The 26,955-nt window shown below is 43.8% G+C and overlaps 1 protein-coding gene across 2 annotated transcripts in view; it reads left to right on the forward strand.

The window, feature by feature from the left end:
* The window catches only part of si:dkeyp-72e1.9 (syntaxin-binding protein 4), an 82,812-nt gene that overhangs the window by 45,271 nt on the left and 10,586 nt on the right, over positions 1–26,955 (forward strand). For both annotated transcript variants that reach the window (XM_087837350.1, XM_087837351.1), the window contains exons 6-15: positions 1,589–1,668; positions 4,137–4,260; positions 10,580–10,721; positions 15,621–15,727; positions 16,904–17,045; positions 18,510–18,582; positions 20,906–20,994; positions 22,355–22,451; positions 24,359–24,486; positions 24,804–24,896. In XM_087837350.1, coding sequence (XP_087693476.1) covers positions 1,589–1,668; positions 4,137–4,260; positions 10,580–10,721; positions 15,621–15,727; positions 16,904–17,045; positions 18,510–18,582; positions 20,906–20,994; positions 22,355–22,451; positions 24,359–24,486; positions 24,804–24,896 — 1,075 coding nt within the window. The remainder of the gene's footprint in view (positions 1–1,588; positions 1,669–4,136; positions 4,261–10,579; positions 10,722–15,620; positions 15,728–16,903; positions 17,046–18,509; positions 18,583–20,905; positions 20,995–22,354; positions 22,452–24,358; positions 24,487–24,803; positions 24,897–26,955) is intronic.

A 26,955-nucleotide genomic window follows, 5' to 3' on the forward strand; every position in this document is an offset into this window, starting at 1 on the left:
CACACGCATGCACACGCAGAGACACACGCACATGCAGAGACACACGCACATGCAGAGACGCACGCACATGCAGAGACACACGCACACACGCACACACAGAGACATGCACAGACACACGCACATGCAGACACACGCACATGCAGACACACACGCACATGCAGACACACACGCACACGCAGAGACACACGCACATGCAGACACACACGCACATGCAGACACACACGCACATGCAGACACACACGCACACGCAGAGACACACGCACATGCAGACACACACGCACATGCAGAGACACACGCACATGCAGACACACACGCACATGCAGAGACACACGCACATGCAGAGACACACGCACACGCACACACAGAGACATGCACAGACACACGCACATGCAGAGACACACACACATGCAGAGACACACGCACATGCAGAGACATGCACAGACGCACGCACATGTGCAGACGCACACACACACGCACATGCAGAGACATGCACAGACGCACGCACATGTGCAGACGCACACACGGATGGTGAATGTTGCTGAACAGGCGTGTCATGGTGCGATATTAGACCCTAAATGTCCCGTCAGTCACATCTGCTCATCCTTCACTGTTAAACGGCACCTTTAACCCAATCGTCTGCTGCTGCTGATAATAGCAGGTGTGAGGTGTTTTTATTTTCTTTCCAAGCTCAGTTTGTGTCTTTATTTTTCCACAGCCAATGTGACTGCTTCTCATAATCCGCTAAGAAATGCCAAATTTAAATCAGCGTCCACAGGGACTACCATAGTGTGGTGTTGTAAGATTGTGGGCTGTCTCATGAAACAACAACACTGTTTGTTATTCACAATCGAACATAGAAAATAATTTATTTCAAATGTTTAAAATGTTGAATTTGATGGCAGCAACATGTGTGAAAAACACTGGAAAAGCGCATGTTTCCACTGTGTAGCATCCCTGCTTCCATAATGGTCTGTGAGCTAAGGAGGACTCTCAGCAGTCCCGGCTCATTTTCATTTCATAAGTCTCTAAATGTTCTCAGGTGGTGAAAGGTCTGCAGGGAGGCCAGTTCAGAAGCAATGCTGTTCTAATAGCTGCAGTGTTCAAATATGAAGGCCTTCATTTTTATTTCAGTTAATTACAATGTTTTTCACACCTAGTTTTAGTTTTTTAGTTTAGTTGTGGTTAACTAATATAACTGTGTCATTAAAGCAATCTTATTCTAAAATTGTTCTATTGTTCTACACACAATGATGCTGCTGACCTGTTACCAGCTAACATGATCAGCTGCAGCTGTTTCTTTTGAGTTGTCCAGCATTTCGTGACCCTGACCTAACTTTGCTGAAATATGAGCTGTATGTGCTCATATTGTTCATGAAATATAAAAACCTCTCAATGGAAACATTTGATATGTTTATGTTTTGATAAAATATGTATTGATGAAGCCTAAAAAGTAATCACATTACATTTTACACAGTGTCCTGATGTTTTTGGGTATAAAGAAGGGCTGCAAAAAGTACTCAGCAGAATGATTGCCTGCTGTTCATTTGAATTGTTTCTGACATGTTCAACATCTGTTTCTCTTGAAAAGGAGAGAATTTGCTGATCTGCTAGAGAAATATGGATCTAATGGCAGCACTGGATCAACACGGAACTCTCCGATCCAGCAAGGTAGGGATGTTTCTGCTGAGCTCTTTCATTTTCATCTCTTTCTTAATAGAAAGCTGTTGCTGCATTTGCATTAGAACAAAGGGTTTTTGTCATGCACGTGACACAGTACTGCTGTAATAATGTGTTTGCATGTAGAGAAACATGTTTTTCTCTGCCCCTCTGCTTTGGATGAAGACAACACGGTACAGTCTTTGCAGCAGATCAAACTGCCTTCGGGGCTTCCTGCCAGAGACAAAACAGCTTTTTTCTGTTACGTCTCTGTCAGGAAGCTGAGTCATTAGCTAACAATAATCAATAGACTGAGAAGTCGCTTTCTGATGGACTTTTTTCATCAAGGCCATTTGTTTCCATGCTGTGACAGTAGCCCATAAGAACAGTTAAGCTAGCCAGGCTCCCTAGGAACACCATACTCTGTTTGTGCCGGGTGGACTGATCTTTACTGCTGCATGTTTTGGGGTTTAAAAGCCACAGAGATGCATCTTTTAGAGAAAATCAACTGCTGCAATACTCCTGACACGTACAGGATCACTACGGGCTTTTGCATAGACAGTGGTTGTCCTTCTCTCCTGGATCGGCTGGAGCTTTCTTTAGGAGCCTTCCCAGCTCTGACAAAAGTCCAGCTGGGATAACCACATTTACTCAGGGCCTTCTTGATGTTCTTCTGCCTCCCTGGCCGCTGTGTCAGTGGGGATGGTGTTCGCTCTGTGTTGAAGCGTCCATATGTGTAGGTTTACGGTACACGTCAGCTTTTAGATGTCCCCCATTACTGATGGAAATCTTACGGTCTAAGAAGGCTAACCTGCCACTTTTCATATCCTCCCTGGTGAAGTTGATGTGTCGGTCCACTGAGATGATGAGATCTAGTAAATTGTGGTAAGTCCTGAGATTTAATTGTCACCCTGGTGTCATCCACATACCTGAACCAATGACTTGATGGTGTTTGGTGGTTGTGGTTTGGATTAACATGCAGCTTTTCAACAGTGCTGACCGTTTCTTAGGGAGCGTGGTTAGCAGTCACACCATGGAAACAGTGGAAAATGGCCTTAAAGTCCATGAGAAAGTCATGTCTCAGTCTACTGATTATGCAATTACTATTTTATTATTATTTGGTATTATTTTCCTGATCAGTTTGTGTTTAAAAAGTATACTTTCAGGTATTCTTCAAACTGTTGTCCAATTTCTAAAGCAAAGACCAACATGACCTTTAACATTTGAAATCGAAATTAGAAAACAGCCGTTCTATTTTAGTCAGAGGACTCTGCCTATAGGCAGGAAGGAGTAAGTCGACCTTAAAATGCCTCACGACAAGTGCACATTTACCAACATCTGTTTGACTTGGAGAGGAGGCAGCCAGCTGCTGCAGAGCTGTTAAACAGAGCTCCAGCATGTGAGCAGTGCTGCTGATACATCAGGCTCCAGAATAAAGAGAGATTGCACTATAATGTGGTTTGCATTATAGGACTGTGTTAAGAATTGTTAGTATGGATGGTTCACAGGAAGAGCCTGAAAGTCTCTCTAGAGACACAAGAACAGCGAGAAAAAGATCCTAACAGCAGTGACGAGCTGGTCCATGCTGTTGGCTGCTGTAGGCTGCATGGACCACTCCTCGCTTGGTGTAAAAACACTGATTGTGATGTGTCTGGTGTGCTAATCTAAACCCTCACTGATGCTAAAACATTGCACTGAGGTCTTTAAGCTACGGTTCAAGTACAAACTAGAAGAAAAATAAAAACAGAGAACACTCTATTATATGTGTAGTATGAGACCAGTTTGCTCGTGTTACATATTTATAGGAATTAAGACTCAAGTAGAAATAATGTTCTAAAAGGAAAAAATGCAAAATGGGGCAATTTAATGAAGACATACTATGAGACACTTTTATGGAAATGAATTTAAAAAGAGCAAACTGACTAATACGTGATCCTGATTTCTGCAGAGAAAATTGTGAGAGTAGAGAGCAGGTGGAAGAGAGCCTTAAGAGGTGGAGGTATGCTCTGGAGACTGGACTAATGAAAGTCTGTACAAGCCAGACAGAATACTGGAGTATGGAGGGAGATGGTGGAAAGGTCAGCATGAAGGTGCAAAGGTAGTTTAAATACAGGGATCAAGTATCCAAAGCAACAGGCAGTGAGGTGGAGTGGGTGGAAGTGAGTTCAGGGGGTTTGGGATGGTTTTGGAAACAAGCAGAGGAGGGAGAGTGGATATATCGGACAAAGGATGCTGAAGATGGAGCTGCTAGGCAGGAGGAAAAGAGGAAGACCTCAGAGACTCATGCATGTAGTGAAGGAGGATATCCCGGTGTGACAGAGGAGGATGCTGGGATAGGGTGAGATGGAGGCAGATGATCTGCTGTGTGCTACAGGGAGCAGCTGAAAGTCTGGATTGCTAACTGCCCTTTCCTAAAGTAACTGTAATCTGGGTTATCTCTCTCATGTAATTTTCTGTTTGTTTGTTTTTCAAATCCAAAGGAGGTCGCTACCTGGATAGCACATCATCCGGTTCCTCGTCACGCTCCCAGAGTCCTTTGCTGTTGAGCCCAGCAGGCTCTCAGAGTATGTACAACAACAGTGGGCCCATGCTGCGCTCCCTCAGGTAAGAGTTCGTATTTAATACAGGCTCACTGTCAACCCGACCATCAAGAAAGTCTTGGAGCTAAAATAATAAGTTCTGGTTGGTTAGGTTGGGATGAACAAAGTGGTTGAGTGAACCACTTTCATTAAGGGAAGATGTCAGCAGGGCTAATGTAATTAAAGTCAGAACATCATAATAATGAAACAAGAAAATAAAAGAAAATCTTATCTGTGTTTTGGGAAGCTGCAGGACTTTTTCCAGATTGTTTAGGCTCCATTTACACAAGGAAAGCTGTGACTGGAGACAGAAATGACAAAACTCTTCCACAGATCATGACAGAGCTGCTGCAGGATGGCAGCCTTGGTTTATGTAGGAATAAACCCAGAATATAACCAGCTGATCTGAGTAGCCCCTACTGCAAAGAGACACATTGCAGATGAGTTGCACTTATCTGCAATCAGTCTCAGTCTGTCTGAGACTGTGATTGTTTGGAGACAGTGTGCCTCCTATCAGGAGGTGATTAAAAGTGGCCATCCCGCCTCTCTGTGGGAGGTTACCATCCATAACTCTGACTAACATCAGACTCTGCTGTTCACTTCCTGTTTCAGACCAGTAGGAAACATTGTTTATTTTAAACATGAACCAGTAACCATTTGTTTATTATTGAAACCAATCAAATTGCTTTAACCCAGCATAGCTAAAACAAAGCTGTATCAGTAGAATCAGTGTATCAGTGAACTATCACACTGTTCACCAAACGCAGCAAACCTTCACCATCTGCTGCCTTTCACACTGCAAACACACACACTTCACCAGCAGGTGTGTTTCTGTGCTGGTTTTCCTCTTTAAAACTCCTCTCTGTCCATCCTGCCTCACATCCATCGCTCCATCGAGCTCAGAAGACCTCGCCATCCTTCAAGTCTCTGAATCTGAACTACATTACCCAGAAGGCCAATCTTCTTCCATGCCGATGTTGATGGGATTATAAATGGGGTCAAACCCCAGGTGTACGGTTGTAACTGCTTTTCTGGAGCTGCTCGCTAACATCAGACTGCATTGATGTAATGATGTTAGCGTGCTGCAGGTCGGCTGTGGGCGGAGACTATGGATGTGGAGGAAAATGACTTGACTCAGACAGAATCAGATTGGAGGGATTTGGGAATTGGTTGGCAGCTGCAGCGCAGCATCAGTGCAGCATTCAATTCAATTCAATTGTATTTATATAGCGCCAAATCACAACAAAAGTCGCCTCAAGGTGCTTCATAGGTACAGAGAAAAACCCAACAATCGAGCATCAGTACTCGAAGTAAAAGTGAGCGAAGCTTTTCCTTCCAGATGCTCCTGAAAGGAAACACAGCAACAGGAAGCTGAAGGTGGAGCCAAATAAACAAATCCAGCCCTCCTCATCCACCTCTGCCCTAAAGAAATGCAAGAGTCAGGCATCGCTGTGTAGCTCATAGTTGGTCACTAATGGACAATCCAGACTCTGGTTGCCAAGGTAACCGGAACCTGAATCGTCCATTAGTTTCCTTCTCTTCGTTTTCTTTGTTTCCTTTCTGCTTTCCTTTCCTTTGCTTCCTTTTCTTTGCTTCCTTTTCTTTGCTTCCTTTCTGCTTTCCTTTTCTTTGCTTCGTTTTCTTTGCTTCCTTTCTGCTTTCCTTTTCTTTGCTTCCTTTTCTTTGCTTCCTTTTCTTTGCTTCCTTTCTGCTTTCCTTTTCTTTGCTTCCTTTTCTTTGCTTCCCTTCTGCTTTCCTTTTCTTTGCTTCCTTTTCTTTGCTTCCTTTTCTTTGTTTCCTTTCTGCTTTCCTTTTCTTTGCTTCCTTTTCTTTGCTTCCTTTCTGCTTTCCTTTTCTTTGCTTCCTTTTCTTTGCTTCCTTTCTGCTTTCCTTTTCTTTGCTTCCTTTTCTTTGCTTCCTTTCTGCTTTCCGTTTTTTTGCTTCCTTTTCTTTGCTTCCTTTTCTTTGTTTCCTTTCTGCTTTCCTTTTCTTTGCTTCCTTTTCTTTGCTTTCTTTCCGTTTTCCTTTTCTTTGCTTCCTTTTCTTTGCTTCCTTTTCTTTGCTTTCTTTTCTTTGCTTCCTTTCTGCTTTCCTTTTCTTTGCTTCCTTTTCTTTGCTTCCTTTTCTTTGCTTCCTTTCTGCTTTCCTTTTCTTTGCTTCCTTTTCTTTGCTTCCTTTTCTTTGCTTCCTTTCTGCTTTCCTTTTCTTTGCTTCCTTTTCTTTGCTTCCCTTCTGCTTTCCTTTTCTTTGCTTCCTTTTCTTTGCTTCCTTTTCTTTGTTTCCTTTCTGCTTTCCTTTTCTTTGCTTCCTTTTCTTTGCTTCCTTTCTGCTTTCCTTTTCTTTGCTTCCTTTTCTTTGCTTCCTTTTCTTTGCTTCCTTTCTGCTTTCCTTTTCTTTGCTTCCTTTTCTTTGCTTCCTTTCTGCTTTCCTTTTTTTTGCTTCCTTTTCTTTGCTTCCTTTTCTTTGTTTCCTTTCTGCTTTCCTTTTCTTTGCTTCCTTTTCTTTGCTTTCTTTCCGTTTTCCTTTTCTTTGCTTCCTTTTCTTTGCTTCCTTTTCTTTGCTTTCTTTTCTTTGCTTCCTTTCTGCTTTCCTTTTCTTTGCTTCCTTTTCTTTGCTTCCTTTTCTTTGCTTTCTTTTCTTTGCTTCCTTTCTGCTTTCCTTTTCTTTGCTTCCTTTTCTTTGCTTCCTTTTCTTTGTTTCCTTTCTGCTTTCCTTTTCTTTGCTTCCTTTTCTTTGCTTCCTTTCTGCTTTCCTTTTCTTTGCTTCCTTTTCTTTGCTTCCTTTCCTTTGTTTCCTTTCTGCTTTCCTTTTCTTTGCTTCCTTTTCTTTGCTTACTTTCTGCTTTCCTTTTCTTTGCTTCCTTTTCTTTGCTTCCTTTTCTTTGTTTCCTTTCTGCTTTCCTTTTCTTTGCTTCCTTTTCTTTGCTTCCTTTTCTTTGCTTCCTTTCTGCTTTCCTTTTCTTTGCTTCCTTTTCTTTGTTTCCTTTCTGCTTTCCTTTTCTTTGCTTCCTTTCTTTGTTTCCTTTCTGCTTTCCTTTTCTTTGCTTCCTTTTCTTTGCTTCCTTTCTGCTTTCCTTTTCTTTGCTTCCTTTTCTTTGTTTCCTTTCTGCTTTCCTTTTCTTTGCTTCCTTTTCTTTGCTTCCTTTTCTTTGCTTACTTTCTGCTTTCCTTTTCTTTGCTTCCTTTTCTTTGCTTCCTTTTCTTTGCTTCCTTTTCTTTGCTTTCTTTTCTTTGCTTCCTTTCTGCTTTCCTTTTCTTTGCTTCCTTTTCTTTGCTTCCTTTTCTTTGCTTTCTTTTCTTTGCTTCCTTTCTGCTTTCCTTTTCTTTGCTTCCTTTTCTTTGCTTCCTTTTCTTTGTTTCCTTTCTGCTTTCCTTTTCTTTGCTTCCTTTTCTTTGCTTCCTTTCTGCTTTCCTTTTCTTTGCTTCCTTTTCTTTGTTTCCTTTTCTTTGTTTCCTTTCTGCTTTCCTTTTCTTTGCTTCCTTTTCTTTGCTTACTTTCTGCTTTCCTTTTCTTTGCTTCCTTTTCTTTGCTTCCTTTTCTTTGTTTCCTTTCTGCTTTCCTTTTCTTTGCTTCCTTTTCTTTGCTTCCTTTTCTTTGCTTCCTTTCTGCTTTCCTTTTCTTTGCTTCCTTTTCTTTGTTTCCTTTCTGCTTTCCTTTTCTTTGCTTCCTTTCTTTGTTTCCTTTCTGCTTTCCTTTTCTTTGCTTCCTTTTCTTTGCTTCCTTTCTGCTTTCCTTTTCTTTGCTTCCTTTTCTTTGTTTCCTTTCTGCTTTCCTTTTCTTTGCTTCCTTTTCTTTGCTTCCTTTCTGCTTTCCTTTTCTTTGCTTCCTTTTCTTTGCTTCCTTTTCTTTGCTTCCTTTTCTTTGTTTCCTTTCTGCTTTCCTTTTCTTTGCTTCCTTTTCTTTGCTTCCTTTTCTTTGCTTCCTTTCTGCTTTCCTTTTCTTTGCATCCTTTTCTTTGCTTCCTTTCTGCTTTCCTTTTCTTTGCTTCCTTTTCTTTGCTTCCTTTTCTTTGCTTCCTTTTCTTTGCTTTCCTTTTCTTTTCTTCCTTTTCTTTGTTTCCTTTCTGCTTTCCTTTTCTTTGCTTCCTTTTCTTTGCTTCCTTTCTGCTTTCCTTTTCTTTGCTTCCTTTTCTTTGTTTCCTTTCTGCTTTCCTTTTCTTTGCTTCCTTTCTGCTTTCCTTTTCTTTGCTTCCTTTTCTTTGTTTCCTTTCTGCTTTCCTTTTCTTTGCTTCCTTTTCTTTGCTTCCTTTCTGCTTTCCTTTTCTTTGCTTCCTTTTCTTTGCTTCCTTTTCTTTGCTTCCTTTCTGCTTTCCTTTTCTTTGCTTCCTTTTCTTTGCTTCCTTTTCTTTGCTTCCTTTTCTTTGCTTCCTTTCTGCTTTCCTTTTCTTTGCTTCCTTTTCTTTGCTTCCTTTTCTTTGTTTCCTTTCTGCTTTCCTTTTCTTTGCTTTCTTTTCTTTGCTTCCTTTCTGCTTTCCTTTTCTTTGCATCCTTTTCTTTGCTTCCTTTCTGCTTTCCTTTTCTTTGTTTCCTTTTCTTTGCTTCCTTTTCTTTGCTTCCTTTTCTTTGCTTTCCTTTTCTTTGCTTCCTTTTCTTTGCTTCCTTTCTGCTTTCCTTTTCTTTGCTTTCTTTTCTTTGCTTCCTTTCTACTTTCCTTTTCTTTGCTTCCTTTCCGCTTTCCTTTTCTTTGCTTCCTTTTCTTTGCTTCCTTTCCGCTTTCCTTTTCTTTGCTTCCTTTCCTTTGCTTCCTTTCTGCTTTCCTTTTCTTTGCTCCCTTTTCTTTGCTTCCTTTTCTTTGCTTCCTTTCCACTTTCCTTTTCTTTGCTTCCTTTTCTTTGCTTCCTTTCTGCTTTCCTTTTCTTTGCTTCCTTTTCTTTGCTTCCTTTCCGCTTTCCTTTTCTTTGCTTCCTTTTCTTTGCTTCCTTTTCTTTGCTTCCTTTCTGCTTTCGTTTTCTTTGCTTCCTTTTCTTTGCTTCCTTTTCTTTGCTTCCTTTCTGCTTTCCTTTTCTTTGCTTCCTTTCTGCTTTCCTTTTCTTTTCTTCCTTTTCTTTGCTTCCTTTCTGCTTTCCTTTTCTTTGCTTCCTTTTCTTTGCTTCCTTTTCTTTGCTTCTTTTTCTTTGCTTCCTTTCTGCTTTCCTTTTCTTTGCTTCCTTTTCTTTTCTTCCTTTCCGCTTTCCTTTTCTTTGCTTCTTTTTCTTTGCTTTCCTTTTCTTTGCTTCCTTTCTGCTTTGCTTTGACATTGTAGAAGGACTCTAAGAAGAATTTAGAGTAAAGTGTATTTATTAAGTGCTTTTCATGAACAGGCATTCACAAAGGTTAAAATAAACAGAACGTTAGGTAACAAAATCGACAGTATAGACAATACAAAAGGTTACGTGCAAATGTAAAATTAAAAACAAAAGTGTCCCTTTTCTTCCATAGTTTGTGTTTTGTCCTTGTCTCCATGTACTCTTTTTTTTATTGGTATCAGACTTACAGATGAACACCTTCATTCACCTTTTCCCTCTGAACCCCACACCAGACATACAAAACTCTCCACCATCGCCCTTCCCTGATTCCCCCCCCCCCCCCCCCCCCAACATCCACACCAACTGTTGCCTACAAACAATTAGATTGTGTTGTACGCTGTTGTGTATTTGTAACATAATGTAATATGTAATGGGAGCACTGTGAAGTTCAATTTTCTGTGTATGATGTGTACGTATGGTGTTTGACAACAAAGCTTTGACTCTGATGTATACCAATGCTCTAACTGCCACTGCCATGATGGACACATGTTCTTTGGATCATGTTCTCCTTTCTGTTCTCCTTCAAACGTTGTGATCAGAGTTCATCCTGGTTTCATCTGTCCAAAGACATTGTTTTCCCATTTCGAGAGCAAAGTCTTGTTTCTGTCAAAGTCTAATCTGGCCTCCAGTTCTGAGTGTAACCTGTGGTTTGCACCTTGTTGTATTTCATTCATTCATCTCTTGATTGTACGCTGTTGCCAATGATACACCTAAATCCTCGAGTGAGTCCCTGAACTATGTTAAGCTGTTTTTCTTAACCATGGAACTACTTCTGCCATTATCCACTCTTGAATCTTGCGATCAGCCTTTATTGTGTTATTTGCATCATTTCCCTGTGTTTCTGTCCAAAGGCATATACGTTAGGTTGATCTCATTCTAAATTGGCTATAGGTGTGGACTCAAGCTAAATAAAAACCCTCCGAGTTGCCAGTAACACTGGACGCAATTTTAGTTCTTGTCTTCCACCCAGTTGTTAGAAGCAGGTCCTGTAAGTTGAGGTGTACCACAGACCCCTTTTCCTAACTTCCAGAATTGATTATCTGTGTCTTTGTGTTCTTAGTCATCCAGGTGAAGGGGTGATTCAACTTATTTCAATAGCACGATCCGGCAGTTTAGGCATCACCATTGGAGGAGGTTCCAACAGGCCTGACGGCCCTGCAGTCTTCATCCAGGAGGTCCTGTCAGGAGGAGACTGTCACCGGGTAAGAAAAGAGGACAGCAGCCTCAAATAAACCTAAAGTGCAATGAGAGGGAAAGACTAGCGGTGTGATGAAGTGGAAGACATGCCATCATGGAGCAAAGCCTTTGCTTATTTAAATCGCAGTTTGTGTTACAGTTTGTGTTAGCTAAAGGTCCTATCACCTTTCTTTTTACACAAACTGCAGAACAAGACGTACAAACTACACTTACAGCTAACAAATCTCCTACAGTGAGACTTTGTCATCATCTTTGTCAATATTCAGTTTCAGCATGCTTGCTTGAGCCCTCACTCCTTGATCTCTGAGTGGAAGGCCATGAGATAACTGAATGAAACATGAGTAGAGAGGAAGAGGAGAAATGAAGCACCGTTTAGTCTCCTTTTCCTCGCTCTTCCGCTCTCCTCATGCTTTATCCATAAGAATAAGAAAGAAGAAATTGAGGCGTGCATATGTAGACTAGTCATAAAGTGTTTTGAGCGGATAGGGTCTCAGCCAATCAGAGACTGTACCCCCTCCCTTGACCCCCACCAGTTTGCTTGCTGTCAAATTAGTCCATAGAGTATGTTGTTCCCATCACCCTTCAGAGAGCGCTGAGCCATTTGGAGAACAGGAAGCACTACATGAGGATGCTCTTCTTTGACTACAGCTCAGCCTTCAACACCTTAATACCAGACATCCTCACCACCAAACTGATCCAAACTGATATGGAGTTCCACAGGGTTCATTGCTAGGACTAGTTCTTGGAGATCATTTTTCTGAATTTCAGGAGCAGGACCTTCACACACACCCCTTCTTTGTCTATACATGACCCCCCTCTCCCCCACTACAAGCTGTTCGTTTGTGTTTTCTTTCTCTCATTGTTTACTAGAAATGCTGTCAAACCTAAAATGAGTATGCGGTCCCGGCGAGTAAATGTCTACATTATACATGCTTCCCTGAGACAGTAACATTAGAAGGCATAACATAACTTCTAAATTCAGATCAAACTGAGGTTATTGTACTCGGCCCTGAAAATCTTAGAAATATGGTATCTAACCAGATTCTTACTCTGGATGGCATTACCTTGGCCTCCAGTAACACTGTGAGGAACCTTGAAGTCATTTTTGACCAGGATATGTCCTTCAACGCACATATTACACAAATATGTAAGACTGCTTTCTTCCACCCCTCTGAGAATGAGAATATTGTGGTGGAGGGTTTGTGTGTCCCAGGGATCCCAGGGGCTATGTTGTCTGGCACTGGAGGGTGCTCCTCCTGGGGACTCTGTTCTCCTACTGGGAGACTTCACTGCTCACGTGGGCAACAACAGTGAGACCTGCAAGGACTTGATTGGGAGGAACGGCTTCCCAGATCTTAACCTGAGCAGTGCTTTGTTATTGGACTTCTGTGCAAACCCCAGTTTGGCCATAACGAACACCATGTTTGAACATAAGAGTGTCCATAGGTGCACGTGGCACCAGGACACTCTAGGCCACAGGTCGATGATTGATTTTGTAATTGTATCACCAGACCTGAGGCCATATGTTTTGGACACTCGGGTAAAGAGAGGGGCTGAGCTGTCAACTGATCACCACCTGGTGGTGAGTTGGACTAGGTGGCAAGGGAGGATGCTGGACAGACCTGGCACACCCAAACGTACAGTGAGGATGTGCTGGGAATGTCTAGCAGAGGCCCCCGTCCGCGAGATCTTCAACTCACACCTCCGGCAGAGCTTCAACAGCATGCCGAGGGAGACTGGGGACATTGAGTCCGAATGGACTATGTTCAGCATCTCCATTGCCGAAGCCGCTGCACGGAGCTGCGGCCGCAAGGTGGTTGGTGCCTGTCGCTTTGGTAAACCCCGAACCAAATGGTGGACACCTGAGGTGAGGGGAGCCACCAACCTGAAGAAGGAGTCCTACCGGGCCTGGTTAGCCTGTGGCCAGCTCATAGGTACCGACAGGCCAAGCGGAATGCGGCTCGGGCAGTGGCGGAAGCAAAAACTCGGGTGTGGGAGGAGTTTGGAGAGGCCATGGAAAAAGACTTTCGGACTGTCTCGAAGAGATTCTGGCAAACCGTCAGGTGACTCAGGAGGGGAAAGCGGTGTTCCAACTGCAATGTGTATAGTGTGGGTGGAGTGCTGCTGACTTCGACTGAGAAAATCGTCAGACGGTGGAAGGAATACTTCGATGACCTCCTCAATCCCACTGGCATGTCTTCCGTGGCGTAAGCAGAGTTTGGGGACGAAGGGGATGACAGCCAATATCTGAGGTCGAGGTCACTGAGGCAGTTAAACAACTCCTTGGTGGCAGAGCCCCTGGGGTGGATGAGGTCTGCCCCGAGTTCCTGAAGGCTCTGGATGTTGTAAGGCTGTCTTGGTTGACATGTCTCTGCAATGTTGCCTGGGGATCAGGGGCAGTACCCCTGGACTGGCAGACCGGGGTGGTGGTCCACATCTTTAAGAAAGGGGAACCGAAGGGTGTGTTCCAACTACAGGGAAATCATACTCCTCAGCCTCCCTGGGAAAGTCCATGCCAGGGTGCTGGAGAGGAGAGTTCATCCGTTAGTCGAACCTCGGATACAGGAGGAACAATGCGGTTTTTGTCCCGGTCGTGGAACACTGGACCAGCTCTTTATGCTCTCGAGGATACTCAAGGGCGCATGGGAGTTTGCCCAACCAGTCTACATGTGTTTTGTGGACTTGGAGAAGGCATTCGACCATGTCCCTTGGCGGGTCCTGTGGGGGGTGCTCCGGGAGTATGGGGTGTCTGGCACATTGCTACGGGCCATTCAGTCCTTATACGACCATTGCAAGAGCTTGGTTCGCATAGCGGGCAATAAGTCGGACTCGTTCCTGGTGGGTGATGGGCTCCACCAGGGCTGCACTTTGTCACCAATTCTGTTCATAATTTTTATGGACAGAATTTCTAGGCGTAGCCAAGTGGCGGAGGGCTTTCGCTTCGGTGGTCTCATCTCTGCTTTTTGCAGATGATGTGGTTCTGTTGGCTTCATCAGGTGATGGCCTCCAGCTTGCACTGGAACGGTTCGCAGCCGAGTGTGAAGCAGTGGGAATGAGGATCAGCACCTCCAAATCTGAGGTCATGGTCCTCAGCCGGAAAAGGGTGGAGTGCCCACTCCAGGTCGGGGATGAGTTCCTGCCCAAAGTGGAGGAGTTCAAGTATCTCGGGGTCTTGTTTGCGAGTGATGGGAGAAGGGAGCAGGAGATCGACAGATGGATTGGTGCAGCGGCTGCAGTGATCCGGACGCTGTACTGGTCCGTCGTGGTGAAGAGAGAGCTGAGTATAAAAGTGAAGCTCTCAATTTACCGGTCGATCTATGCCCTTACCCTCACCTATGGTCACGAGCTGTGGGTAGTGACCGAAAGAACGAGATCATGAATACAAGCAACGGAAATGGGCTTCCTCCGAAGGGTGGCTGGCCTCTCCCTTAGAGATAGGGTGAGAAGTTCGGCCATTTGGGAGGGGTTCAGAGTAGAGCCGCTGCTCCTCCACATCGAAAGGAGCCAGCTGAGGTGGTTCAGCCATCTGACAAGGATGCCCCCTGGGCGCCTCCTGGGTGAGGTTTTCCGGGCATGTCCCACCGGGAGGAGGCCCCGGGGCAGATCCAGGACACGCTGGAGAGATTATATCTCTCGGCTGGCCTGGGAACGCCTTGGTTTTCCCCCGGATAAGCTGGAAGAGGTGGCTGGGGAGAGGGAGGTCTGGGCCTCTCTGCTTAGGCTGCTGCCCCCGCGACCCGGCCTCGGATAAGTGGAAGAAAATGGATGGATGGATGCTTTCTTCCATATGTGCAACATCTCTAAAATTAGAAATATCCTGTCTCAGAGTGACGCTGAAAAACTAGTTCATGCATTTATTACTTCCAGGCTGGACGACTGTAATTCATTATTATCAGGAAGTCCTAAAAACTCCCTGAAAAGCCTTCAGTTAATCCAAAATGCTGCAGCAAGAGTCCTGACAGGGACTAGAAAGAGAGAGCAGATTTCTCCTGTTGTGGCTTCCTGTTAAATCCAGAATTCAAAATCCTGTTCCTCACATACAAGGTCTTAAATAATCAGGCCCCATCTTATCTTAATGACCTTGTAGTACCATATCACCCTATTAGAGCACTTCGCTCTCGCTCTGCAGGCCTACTTGTTGTTCCTAGAGTATTTAAAAGTAGAATGGGAGGCAGAGCCTTCAGTTTTCAGGCCCCTCTTCTGTGGAACCAGCTTCCAGTTTGGATTCAGGAGACAGACACTATCTCTACTTTTAAGATTAGGCTTCAAACTTTCCTTTTTGCTAAAGCATATAGTTAGGGCTGGACCAGGTGACCCTGAATCCTCCCTTAGTTATGCTGCAATAGATGTAGGCTGCCGGGGATTCCCATGATGCATTTTTCCTTCTCTCACCCTTTCTCACTCATCACCTGTTTATACACCTCCCTGCATTTCATCATTAGTTATGATTCATGATTCACTCTCTTCCTCAGCTTGTCTTTCTCTCCTCTCCCCTATCTGGTCGCCGCCCCTCCCTGGGCCTGGTTCTGCTGGAGGTTTCTTCCTGTTAAAAGGGAGTTCTTCCTTCACACAATTGCCAAAGCACTTGCTCATTAGGGGGTCATCATCGTTGTTGGAATTTTCTTTGATTTGTCTGTATTATTGATCGTGCTTTACAGAACAAAGCACCTTGAGCCAACTGTTGTTATGATTTGGTGCTATATGAGTAAAATTGAATTGGATTGAACTGAAATACATGTTGCAGTTATGTTCCTGCAGTTGAAAAGAGCTGATAATGACTAGACTTGGATAAGTACTTTGATTCTTAGAAGTGGCCCTGACAGTTTATTGTACTTTTAAATAAGGAGAAACAGGGTTTGTAGCCTCCTGCTCAGTGGGAATAAAACTGTCTCCCTGTTGTGCAGGATGGACGGTTGAGACCGGGAGATCAGCTCATTGCTATTAACAAGGAGTCCTTGATTGGTGTGACACATGAAGAGGCCAAAAGCATGCTAAACAAAGTGAAATTCAGGTGAGTGGTGTTCATGTTGTGTACATGTACCAAAGTCTAGTGTGGAACAATGAGCCAGTGTATACACAGTGCTACAGTATAAGCAGTTTTGATCATAGTGTTCTGTGTGTTTTTGGACATTGACATGATTTCTTTGTTATTTTTACTGTTTTCCAACACATATTAAGTTAGAGTCAGACAATGAATGTTTTCACAGTTTCAGTTTCAAGATATACCTAACAAAAGTACTGCAGTACCCACTGAAACAGAGTTATTCCTATACACAGGGTTGGACAGCTGACAGATGCAGGCAGGATAGATTTTTCAAAGCTTCCTCATAAAGAAATAAGATCCAAGGTCTGGAACTGACTCCAAGTGTGACACCTGCAGTTGGAAACACAGAGCATAAAGTCAAAAGACATCTCTGTACAATAGAATAGAATAGAATAGAATAGAATAGAATAGCCCTTTATTGTCATTGTACATATACAATGAAATTATGGGGAACCAGGCAGACAGTGAGAGCACATGATTCAGGATTTTGGCACATTCTGTGAAAAACACAAAAAGTCATTTGTGAGATTGACATTATATGATGAAATCCCTCCCCTTACATGGAAATCCATGTAAAAGGCTTTTTGTGCAAGAGTGGTGGCTTTTTCCATCAAGCAGCTAGATAACAGCAAGGCCAGATTAGACTTAAGAAAAAGTCTCACGGTTTTAGACACATTGTAAAGAGGATGGTGGATACTATGATGAGTATAAGTGTAAAACATTGTCTGTAAAAGACATAAAGCAGTGTGATGGCATGGATATACACTCTTCCAGTTCACTGGGTTACATGTAGATCATTGAAATCAGTTCAAACTGAGAAAAGCTCATATCACTCTCTTAGGACTAACAGTTTTTCTTGTAACAGTTTAAGCTAATAACTTATAATACTTAAATAAATAAACCTTCATACTGTGGAAACATTATCTTCTACAGCATCTTCGATCCTGGGTTGGATAAACCAACCTGATCTGATCTTTACACAGACTGCCACAGACCCACCTGTAAATACAGCGTCAAAGCTGATACGACACTTTAAGCCCAAAGTTGAATGTGTTTTTGTAGATGGGTAAACAAAATGTCCCACATATATGGACCACGCTTTGTGTGCCAACACTGATCACACGCTTATGTGTTTGTCTCTAGCCAAGATACTGCTGTGGACATAGCCTTCATCCCGGGTAAAGGACTTTTCCCCAGCAGCACGTCTCTTCACAATGGGCTCCAGCGAGTGTCGGGCAACAGCTACAACTCTGGACGCTTAAAAGTCCACATCCGATCACCTGAGGTGAGCTCCACCACATACACGCCTCCTACAGGTCATTCATAGAAGAAGTGGCCTGTTACTCTCACAGCACACCAGAAGTTGCAGAAGAAGCAGAAAAGTGTAAAAGAAAAGTGATTAGAGTTGTATCTTCTGTACCTATATCAGCACACCGACTGCAGGATAAAAGAAACAAACTGACTGAGCTGGGAAACAGAGTTACTGTTGCTATTTATCCTCATTCAAAAACACAAAAAACACCAGGTGTCCTTAAATGTGTCGATTATGTTGTTTCAAAAATTGAAGGTTAAGACTACATTTATTCTTTGAGCTAAAGTCTCATAGATCAACCAAATAACTTTGAAAAGGCCGATGTACTTTGGTATAACATAGTCCAATAAACACTCTGATTAATGAACTGTTATTGACTAAAGAGTAGTTGTACTTCTCACAGTATATAGCATGTTACATAAGGTGGGTCAACATCAGAGTGATTTTACAAAGTGAAACTGTAGCCAGTTCAAACTCTCTGACATGTAAAATGTAAAAATAGTAGAGTTGAATTAAATAATTATGATTTTTAACCTCCTAGGACCTGGCGTCCACATATGTGGACATCACATTTTGGGTTATTTAGACCAAAATACTCAATTTTGCTCTTCAAGGGCCTGATATCCACTCACGAGGACATTATCCTGCTACTGTTCTATTACAATTTTAAACAAATATCCTCATATGTGGCTGTTATTTTTCTTAAAAGCAAAAAAAAAAAATCTAGTAATTCTTTATTTTTACATTCATTGGGCCCCAATCAGCCCAAATATGAAAGAGAAATTAAAATGCATGCAGTGGAAGAGTTCTGGTCTTAGAAGGTTAAAGAAAGTTGGAAGAATTTAATTTCTTTACTTTCTCATTTATAGAGTTTGGTCCACAAAGAACTTTGAACTGTTGTCTTTAATGTCAATATAGAGACAACCAGAACTGAAGCTAGACCATTGCATCATCTAGCTTCAGTCCCAGTTCTGCTACTACCAGCTACTAAACCTAATAAATCTAATAAGGGAAAGACCATCTCTGAATCGAGGAGGGGGCCTAAGGGTACATCTGTCACCATCATACAATGCTGTGATTGCAGCCATTCCCCAACTCTCTGTGAATGGTACTCATGGCCATTGATCAATGGTCATGACAATTTACATATTAATGATCAAAGAACTGATTGTTCCTTCAGTGGGCTGGTTTCAGTCATTATGTAAATGTGCTGTTGATAAGATTGAAACCTGCAGTCAGCTGAGACTGAAGACGTCACCTGGATGAAACGTTTCTCCCACTGAAAACACGACGTCTAGATGAACAGGATCAACCTTTGGGACAGCGCTCTTGTTATTAATGAACACGATGAATGAGTTTATTAGCTACACTACTTAACTCATCGGTCATTAGTGTTGGAATTCTATGTAACTATTGTCTTTGTGTGTGTTGGTGTAGATCTGTGCAGAGGAGCCAGCCCCACCGTCCTCACCTTCTCCTGACATCTGTCCTCCAGATATTCATGTTTCAGGTGAGACCTCTGTTTGCACTCAGACTACAGTGCTGCCCCCCCCCCCCCCCCCCCCCCTCCCCCCTGGGAGCTCAGTCAAAAGCCTGTTATTATTATCAGGAAGGGAGCCCTGGAGGCCACGCATGCACACTGAGCACAGAGCACCAACACGTGAGGGATTTTTCTTTGACATTTATTGATTTGACTCATATGCACAGTGGGTCAGTGGTTAGTACTGCTAGATCACAGCGGGGGGTTTTCACAGTTCATATTCGTTTCAACATATTTTTGGCTCGCATCATGTCTACCACACACCGTTTACGTTTGCTGTTCTTTATTTTTGGTGCAACAAAGCCTCTCAGCAGAGCATCATTTCGCCAAAGAGACTGAAAACGATCTGAAGCAGTCCAGTTGTCGTCACACTGAAGGACTGCTTCAGACCAGCAGCTGCAGTGTCACAGGGCTGCCCGTGGCTCTCGGCCGAAAGCCACCGGACAGCCTTTCCCAATCCAATTGGCTGGGATTACCCAGCCAAGGTTATTTTCTAGGTACTCTAATCATTTCACTCCCTGCCAGCCTCTAAGCCAGTTGCTAGCTGCGACAGATGTCAGCACTTTGTAGTGAGGTGAGCGCGCACAGAAACAGATTTTTATTATATTACAAAATATTCCAGAATTATGATCCAGGTTAAATAAGGTTCACTGTGACAACATTTCAGATAAATACTCTTAAATCAGTTAATCTACAGAATGACTCCACACTATGAAGTTTGGACCTCGTCTGTCATGTTTTTAGATGTTTTGATGATCAAACGTAACATGAGTGTAAAGTCAGAAGAGCAGAGCAGCCATACAAATCTGGGACAGGAAAACGCATCAAATTAATGGCTGCTGCCTCCCCTCGCGTCTACGTAATCATCCACTTTTCTTCAGTTCCTCTCTGTTTAATCATCTGCTGTTCCTGCACCATCGCTCACAGCCACAGAGACCTGCTTTAACCAGCAACACCGACATCAGGTTGTCTGTTCAACTCTGATATGACAGATTATAAAATGATATTTCTCCTGCTGTTCCTCATTACACTTTCAGTTCTGTTAAGAGGCTAGAGCAGGGGTCTGCAACCTTTAACACAAAGAGCCGTTTGGACCCAGTTTCCACAGAAAAGCAAACTCTGGGAGCCGCAAATACTTTCTGACATCTAAAATGAAGATAACACTGTTATTGTTTTTACCTTTATGCTTTTATAGACAACTAGAGTTTGTTGCTTATGAAATCCTTGAAGTGCTACAGAGAAAATTAAATTTTATTTATGTAATTAACACATTTTGAACTCTTAAAAAATACAACAAAAAGGAGATACACCCAGGTGAAGGTCTCTTTTAAATGAATTAAAAAGCTGAACTTAAATTATTCATATAGGAAACAAAAACTGGCGTGAGGCGTCATCCTTATATCACCTTTGGGATTTCCTGTAGCGGAGCCTTGACCTGAGTTTTAAAAATATTTGGAAAAAAGCACTATGCTGCTAAAAAAAATGAAAAATAGATATTTGCAAAATATCTGGATAAATATGTATTTTACCTGGTTAATGTGTGTGGCGGGGCGTGGTCTGCAGTGCCGCTGCAGGGGAGGCGGCGCACCTGAGCGGCACCCGCAATCACGCCTCGCTGGCTTGTTGTGTTGGTGTGTGTCGGGCTGTGAGCTGCAAAGCTACAGCCGGCTGTGTGCGTACAACAACCGTGTGTGAAAAGTGGTCAATAAAGAGATGCTGAAAAGCATCTTCATGCAAACATCGTCGGGTCTGCTGTGATATGTTTACAATGAGACTTCTGCTCCTGAACCTCGGCGCACAGCGTCTGCAGACCGGAGTTTCATCTTTACAGGACTGTGAGCTGTCGTCTGTGAGGCGTGAGCGTGTTTGTTGTTACCATAGTTCATGGAGGAGAACAGCTGCTCACATAATGTGGATGCGTGAGGATCCATACTTGGCCTGTCTGGCGTTGAAAGTCTCGATAAACGCACAGCATGTGATGCTTATTGTGAGAGATGAAAAATAATAACTTAAGTTTATTTTTATATCTCAAGATCACAATAATCTTCCAATTTAGAAGTACAAGTTAAAAACGAACGAACACAAATAAAATACACTTCAGTTAAATACTTTGTTTTCCAAACCACGTGGAGCCGCAGCACTGACGAGCCGCACGCTGCCGCCCTGAGCTCGTGCTGCCTTGTTCTATGTACAGATCTGTGTGTATATACACAGTCTACTTTTTTTAAACAACCCAACTTCTGGTTTAGTTTTTTTCAGTCCTGATTTTCTTTTCTTCATTTTCTGTCTCCAGGTTCAACCAGCCAGAGATCCCCGACAGGAGCGAAGCCTAAGATAACCCTGGACCCTTACATTCGCCTCAAATCAGACAAGTTAGACTTGGTGAGTCCTGACCTGCTCAGCTTCTTTAGACCTGTGCTACCTGATACACAGTTAAGTGGACACTAAAGAAATCACACAGATTATGTGAGAGCGATGACACATGTGAAGCATATATATATATATATGGTTGGTGGTTGAAAGGTGTTGAGAGGCGCTCTTTACGTGACCTGCCGCTTGTGGCTGAGTTGCCGTCTATCCCAATTGTTCCCCTCTGTGTAACACCACTAAGAGTTGCTTGTGGAATATTCAGTAGTGAGGAAATGATTACAGACAGCATCCTATCATGGAAGCACGCTGGGATTCACTGAGCTCCTGACAGCGACCCAGGATTGTACACCTGGGTCATGGAAGTGATTGGAGCACCTGGATAATGGATGATTTGGATGGATTAGTGTGTACTAATGTCCCCCACTTGCCCTCTGGGTGCTCTTAATCCTTCATGCTTGGGCTCTCTACCAAAGGCCTGAGAGTCTGAGTATTAGTCTGCTCCTCTCTGCAGAGATGTGGTTGCTGGGATCTGCTGGAGCCTCTCGCCTGGTTTAAGAGTCACTGCTCCAAGTGCTCCGGTTACCACAGGGACCGCCGTTAACCACGGCTTCACCTTTCTCATCTTCTGTAGTTCCTCTCTCAGTGAGCTTCACGTGTTTCCTGATTTTGCTATGACTCAGTTTAGCTCCCAACCACTCTGCAGCTTTTCCTGTTATTTCGCCTTTTCGCTGCTTCTTCCTGCAGTGCACTCATCACTTTCAGTCATCAGAAACTCATAGAAACTGGCCTCAGCCTGAACCCAGATTGGACCCACAGTATCCCAGTACTCCCAGCCCATCATCTTTATGCATCCAGTTACTAATCTTCCTCTTACAGGCATGTGGATTATTTTTACCCCGTCAGCAGACTCTTCAGCTTCACGACTCTCTGATTTCTATCTTCCTCTTTGTACAGTTGTTACTGTTATTTAGGTTGATTTTGCTTGGGCGTGTTGATGCAGGGATCAGAGACACACTGAGTTTAAACACTGCAAAGGAAAACGAACAGGCAGTGTACAAAACTCTACTGAAAACAGAGGAATTACACACCTGCACACGTGTTGAACAGAGCAGTGTCTGCTTTATGACGACGGTGGATTTGCTAATTAAAGAACTCTATAATCACATTATAAACACATTACTCAAAGTGTATGTAGGCAGTTTTTGTACTTTCTTCTACTGCATCCTGTCCTGGTAGCTCAGGCGTCCTCTCTGCAGACGCTTTGTGAAGTAACTTTAGGCTCATGTTTGTAATGAAATATAATTTTACTTGGAGAACAAACTGTGATGTGCAGAGTGCAGTCTGATGACAGCACATGCTTCATGTCTCTCAGGCCTTGTCCTTCCTCGGTTTGGATGTCACAGAAGAGAAGAAGAAGCAGCTGCGACAGAGTCTGACCACAGACCCACAAGGCACCGTGGCCTACGGAGGTGACGTGCATGCAAGCAGCACACGTACACTCACTGATAGGATTTGTAGTTGTGTCAGCTGTTAGGTGAAGATCTGTGCTGAGGTCCTGTCAAATCACAGGCTTCATGTGACAGCAGCATGTTTCTTATTGGTTGTGTCACTTGTGCAAAATGTCAGGTTGTGTAACCAGCTGTGACTACATGTTTCCAGTCGTTTGGAGGGCCAGCGTTCACATCGCAGGGCTGAATTCACCTGCGTGTACCTGTTCATGCTCACTGACAGAAAGGACTGGATGATACAGGCTGTGCGTGATATTAAACTCAGTACAGGCAGCTTGTTTTTAGACTGCAGGTCAAACATGAGGCTGCAGAAACCATCAAAGATCCCATCCTGACACATGCCTCCATGCCACCGAGCTTCCAGGATGCTTTTCTGTGACAAAGCAGTTGCTGTAATGCTGATGACAGCACAGTTTAGTGTGTAGGGTCCTACAGGTGAGCCGAGGAACATGAATGCTGCAGTGATGAGTCACCTGATGGGCAGGTTGTTCAGCGTCTCGAGGAACAGATCAGGTCTGTTGCCTTTTCATGTAACTCTGTGATGCTGAGGAGCGTACGACAAAGCACGAGGATTAAAGATGCATGTTACACCTAAAGTCAGTTTTCAGTGTGACAAAGAAGCTTTTTAACCTGATGCACAACTGTAGTAACTGACGCAGGTGATATTCAGATGCACACTGATGCACACTGAGCTATGCCTCAGAAACACCCCTGAGTAAAGCTATGCAGCCACGTCACAGCAGTGCAGTGTTTGTCCTGTACAGTCAAAGAGAATATGCAGAACGTGCATGAATGTGTTTCTGCTGTCTGGCTCCTGACGGTGACCCAGCTGAGGGTCTCTGGATATTTGGGCTCGTTGTTGTTGTTGTTGTGCTTTTCTTCTATGCTTTTGTGACACACACTAATCCCAAAATTTAAAGGAGTATAGCATCAACAGTTGAACCTTTGGGATATTGGTCTGGTTAGTTGAGTATCAATTTGAGCTGCTTTGGTATCATTGACATTAACAACAGGTCCAGAGGGCCGACAGTAGTGATTTTACAGATGAAGGTCGCTGACATTTGTCTCTCCTCATCTTTTCTGACTGTTTTTTCATGAGTGTCGCATTAGGCTCGACTCAGCGTTACTACTGCATGAGGTGATGCGCCAAGATGGCACATCAATATGTGCTGTTTCCAGAACGTTAAGAGCATGGAGGAGAGTCCAGGGGACAGGTGATTACTCGAGGAGAGCTGGACATACAGAAGCCATGAGCAGGACCAGCATCTGCTCCTTCGGAGGAAGATGATGAGCACTGTCAGAGCTACAAAATAACCTGCAGCAGGCCGCTGGTGTGAAGGAGAGTGGTCAGAGGGCTGGATGTCCTCTAGTGGGTGCTGTGCACGCTGTACGGTACCGTGGAGCCCAACTGGTGTTTATCACAAGATACCAGGAGTGGCAGGTCCACCACTGGTGTCCCGTGGTTTTAACAGACAGGTTCACCCTGAGCCATGAGACAGACGTGAAAGGGTCCAGAGCCTGTAACGCTGTTGGAGCCAGTCTAGTCTCTCTCTTTATGGGGACCCAAATGCCCCAGTCCCCACAGTGCTGAAGGCTCAAAATGTGGCTTCAGTGTCAGGGTTACAATTAGGTTATGGGTCAGGGTCAGGGTCAGGGTCAGGCATTCATTGTGGATGGTTAGGGTAAGCAGCTAGCATTATGTCAATGAGATGTCCCCAGAAGGACGTGTTTGTGTGTGTGTGTGTGTGTGTGTGTGTGTGTGTGTGTGTGTGTGTGTGTGTGTGTGTGTGTACACATGGCCCTGATTGTTTGCGTTTCCTTGTTTTTCTGTTAAAAAAATTAATCCTGGTTTTGGTGTGATGGCTCAGACTTTGTGGAGGCGACCCGGAACATCTTCCAGGAGAACCTGGAGGAGCTGGGCCTGGAGACGGGTCCCTTCACTTTCTCCTACCATGAAGCAGCTAGTCTGATGGATACCTCAGCCTTCCACTCACCTGTAAGCAGCTCTCACCACCTCTCATATAGACACAAAACAGCTGGCTGTTACCCAGCCTGACACCAAATACTGTTTCTCACCAGCCTCTACAGCAATAAGCAATACAGTTTAAAAGAACGAGTTTTAAAAAAGAGCAGCAAAAAAGGCAGAAATAGCATCAAATCTAAGTTTTAAAACAAACTCCAGTCACAATCTAATATTTTAAATTTTCCACCCAGAAATGAAGGTTAACTGTGTGTGTGTGTGTGTGTGTGTGTGTGTGTGTGTGTGTGTGTGTGTGTGTGTGTGTGTGTGTGTGTGTGTGTGTGTGTGTGCAGACATATGAATCCGAGTGCAGCTACAGCAGTGAGGAGATGGAGCAGTTTCAGACGGAGGTGAAGCAGCTGCAGACGCAGATGAAGCAGCTCAAGGTGAAAACACACCTTTGTTTTTCCCTCTCTGGTTTTGAGGACTTCCAGCTGTTATGTTTTCTCTTAGTTTACTTTTCTTTGACTGTGTCTCCCTCTGTCCCACAGTGTCTTTTATCATGTCTACTGTCTTGTTTCGTGTCTGTCCAGTGGTCTTTACTAAGAATGAAGTCCAACACACTCAGGCTAATTGACCTTAGCTGGCTCGACAAACCCGAAGCCCCAGTTAGAGGTGATGAGTATCATGATGATGGTCAGGAACTGCCTCTGTTAAACTGGTCACACTCACATAAAATGATCCCCATGATTGGCACCTACACGTGTCACCATGTATCGGTGACAAAATGATTCAAACGTACAGAGAAATGTATCACTGTAAGTAAGAGCACAGACGACTGCTGCATTGTCCTGGTGCTTTTCTGGCACAGAGCTGAAACAAACATTTTTGTGGTGTCATGGCTGAGTGCGCTTCACCCCCGATCAGACCTGCACACTGTTAGACCTCTGCCTCACCACCACATATTTAAATACAACGAAGGCTTCTACAGACAAAAAACATGGCTGTGCCATGGGCTCCCCCGTGTCACCTATTGTAGCCAACCTTTACATGGAGGAAGTGGAAAGGAAGGCTCTTGGCTCTTTCAAAGGAAGAGTACCCAGCCACTGGTACAGATATGTAGACGACACCTGGGTCAAAATCAAGACACAAGAAGTGGAATCCTTCACTGCGCACATCAACGCTGTGGATAAAAACATCAAGTTCACCAGGGAAGACACAAAGGACGACTGTTTGCCTTTCCTGGACTGCGCTGTGCACATTGAAGAGAATGGCAACCTCAACATCGAAATTTACCGGAAGCCCACACACACGGACCAGTACCTCCTGTTTGACTCCCATCACCCTCTGGAACACAAACTTGGAGTAATTAGGACCCTACACCACCGGGCAGAACATGTTCCCTCTAAGCCTGAAGGGAAAAAGAAGGAACACACACATGTAAAGGAAGCACTCAAAACGTGCGGCTATCCTAAATGGGCGTTCTTAAAGTCAGCAAAGAGGCACAGAAAAGAAGATCAGACACCAGCAAGGGAGGATAAGAAGGACAGGCGCAACAACGTTGTCATCCCCTATGTAGCCGGTGTATCAGAGAAACTCAGGAGGGTTTTCTCCAAGCACGACATCCCGGTGTACTTCAGACCCAGCAACACACTCAGACAAAAACTGGTTCACCCGAAAGACAAAACTCCAAAACACAAACTTAACAATGTGGTGTATGCTGTACAGCAGCGAGGAATGCCCAGACCTCTACATTGGAGAGACCAAACAGCCACTTCACAAGCGCATGGCACAACACAGAAGAGCCACCTCCACAGGACAAGACTCAGCTGTCCATCTGCATCTAAAGGTCAAAGGTCACTCTTTGAGGATGCCAATGTTCACATTTTGGACAGAGAGGACAGATGGTTTGAAAGAGGAGTGAAAGAAGCATCTGTGTCCACTGTGAGCGACCATCTTTGAACAGAGGCGGTGGTTTACGACACCAACTCTCTGCCATCTATAATCCAGTTTTGAGTTCCCTCCCCAGACGCCTTAACGCCCACTCACATCCTGGGCCATCTGACCTCAGGAAATCGCATGATAAGGTGGGGCCAGGTTTCACAATGAGCTCACCTGAAACTCTGGCTGATTGTGACACACACCCAGTTTCACACCTTGGCTCATGTGATTAGAGGATCATCAGGGGGTCCTTTTGTCCCTCTGTGGGGGGGAAACTCCCACTAGGTTTATATCTGGGACTCTCCACCATTTGACCTTAGAACTGAAGAAGCTTCTCGGATGAAGGTGAAACGTCTTCAAGCAACTTAAAGAAATCCAGACGCTTTTCTTTGCAAGCTCCTTAAATATTCAGAATATTACAGAGATTAACTATATATGATGTAAACTGTAAAACTTTGTTATTTTCACTATAGAGGATGTACCCTACAATAATATAAAACTCAAGATTTTCAGGGCCGAGTACAATAACCTCAGTTTGATCTGAAATAAGAAGCAGAAAGTTAG

The sequence above is a fragment of the Neolamprologus brichardi genome, unplaced genomic scaffold (assembly GCF_056152115.1).
Source record: "Neolamprologus brichardi isolate AB-2024 unplaced genomic scaffold, ASM5615211v1 NODE_ptg000031l+_length_7269946_cov_1, whole genome shotgun sequence".
Classification (NCBI taxonomy): Eukaryota; Metazoa; Chordata; class Actinopteri; order Cichliformes; family Cichlidae; genus Neolamprologus; species Neolamprologus brichardi.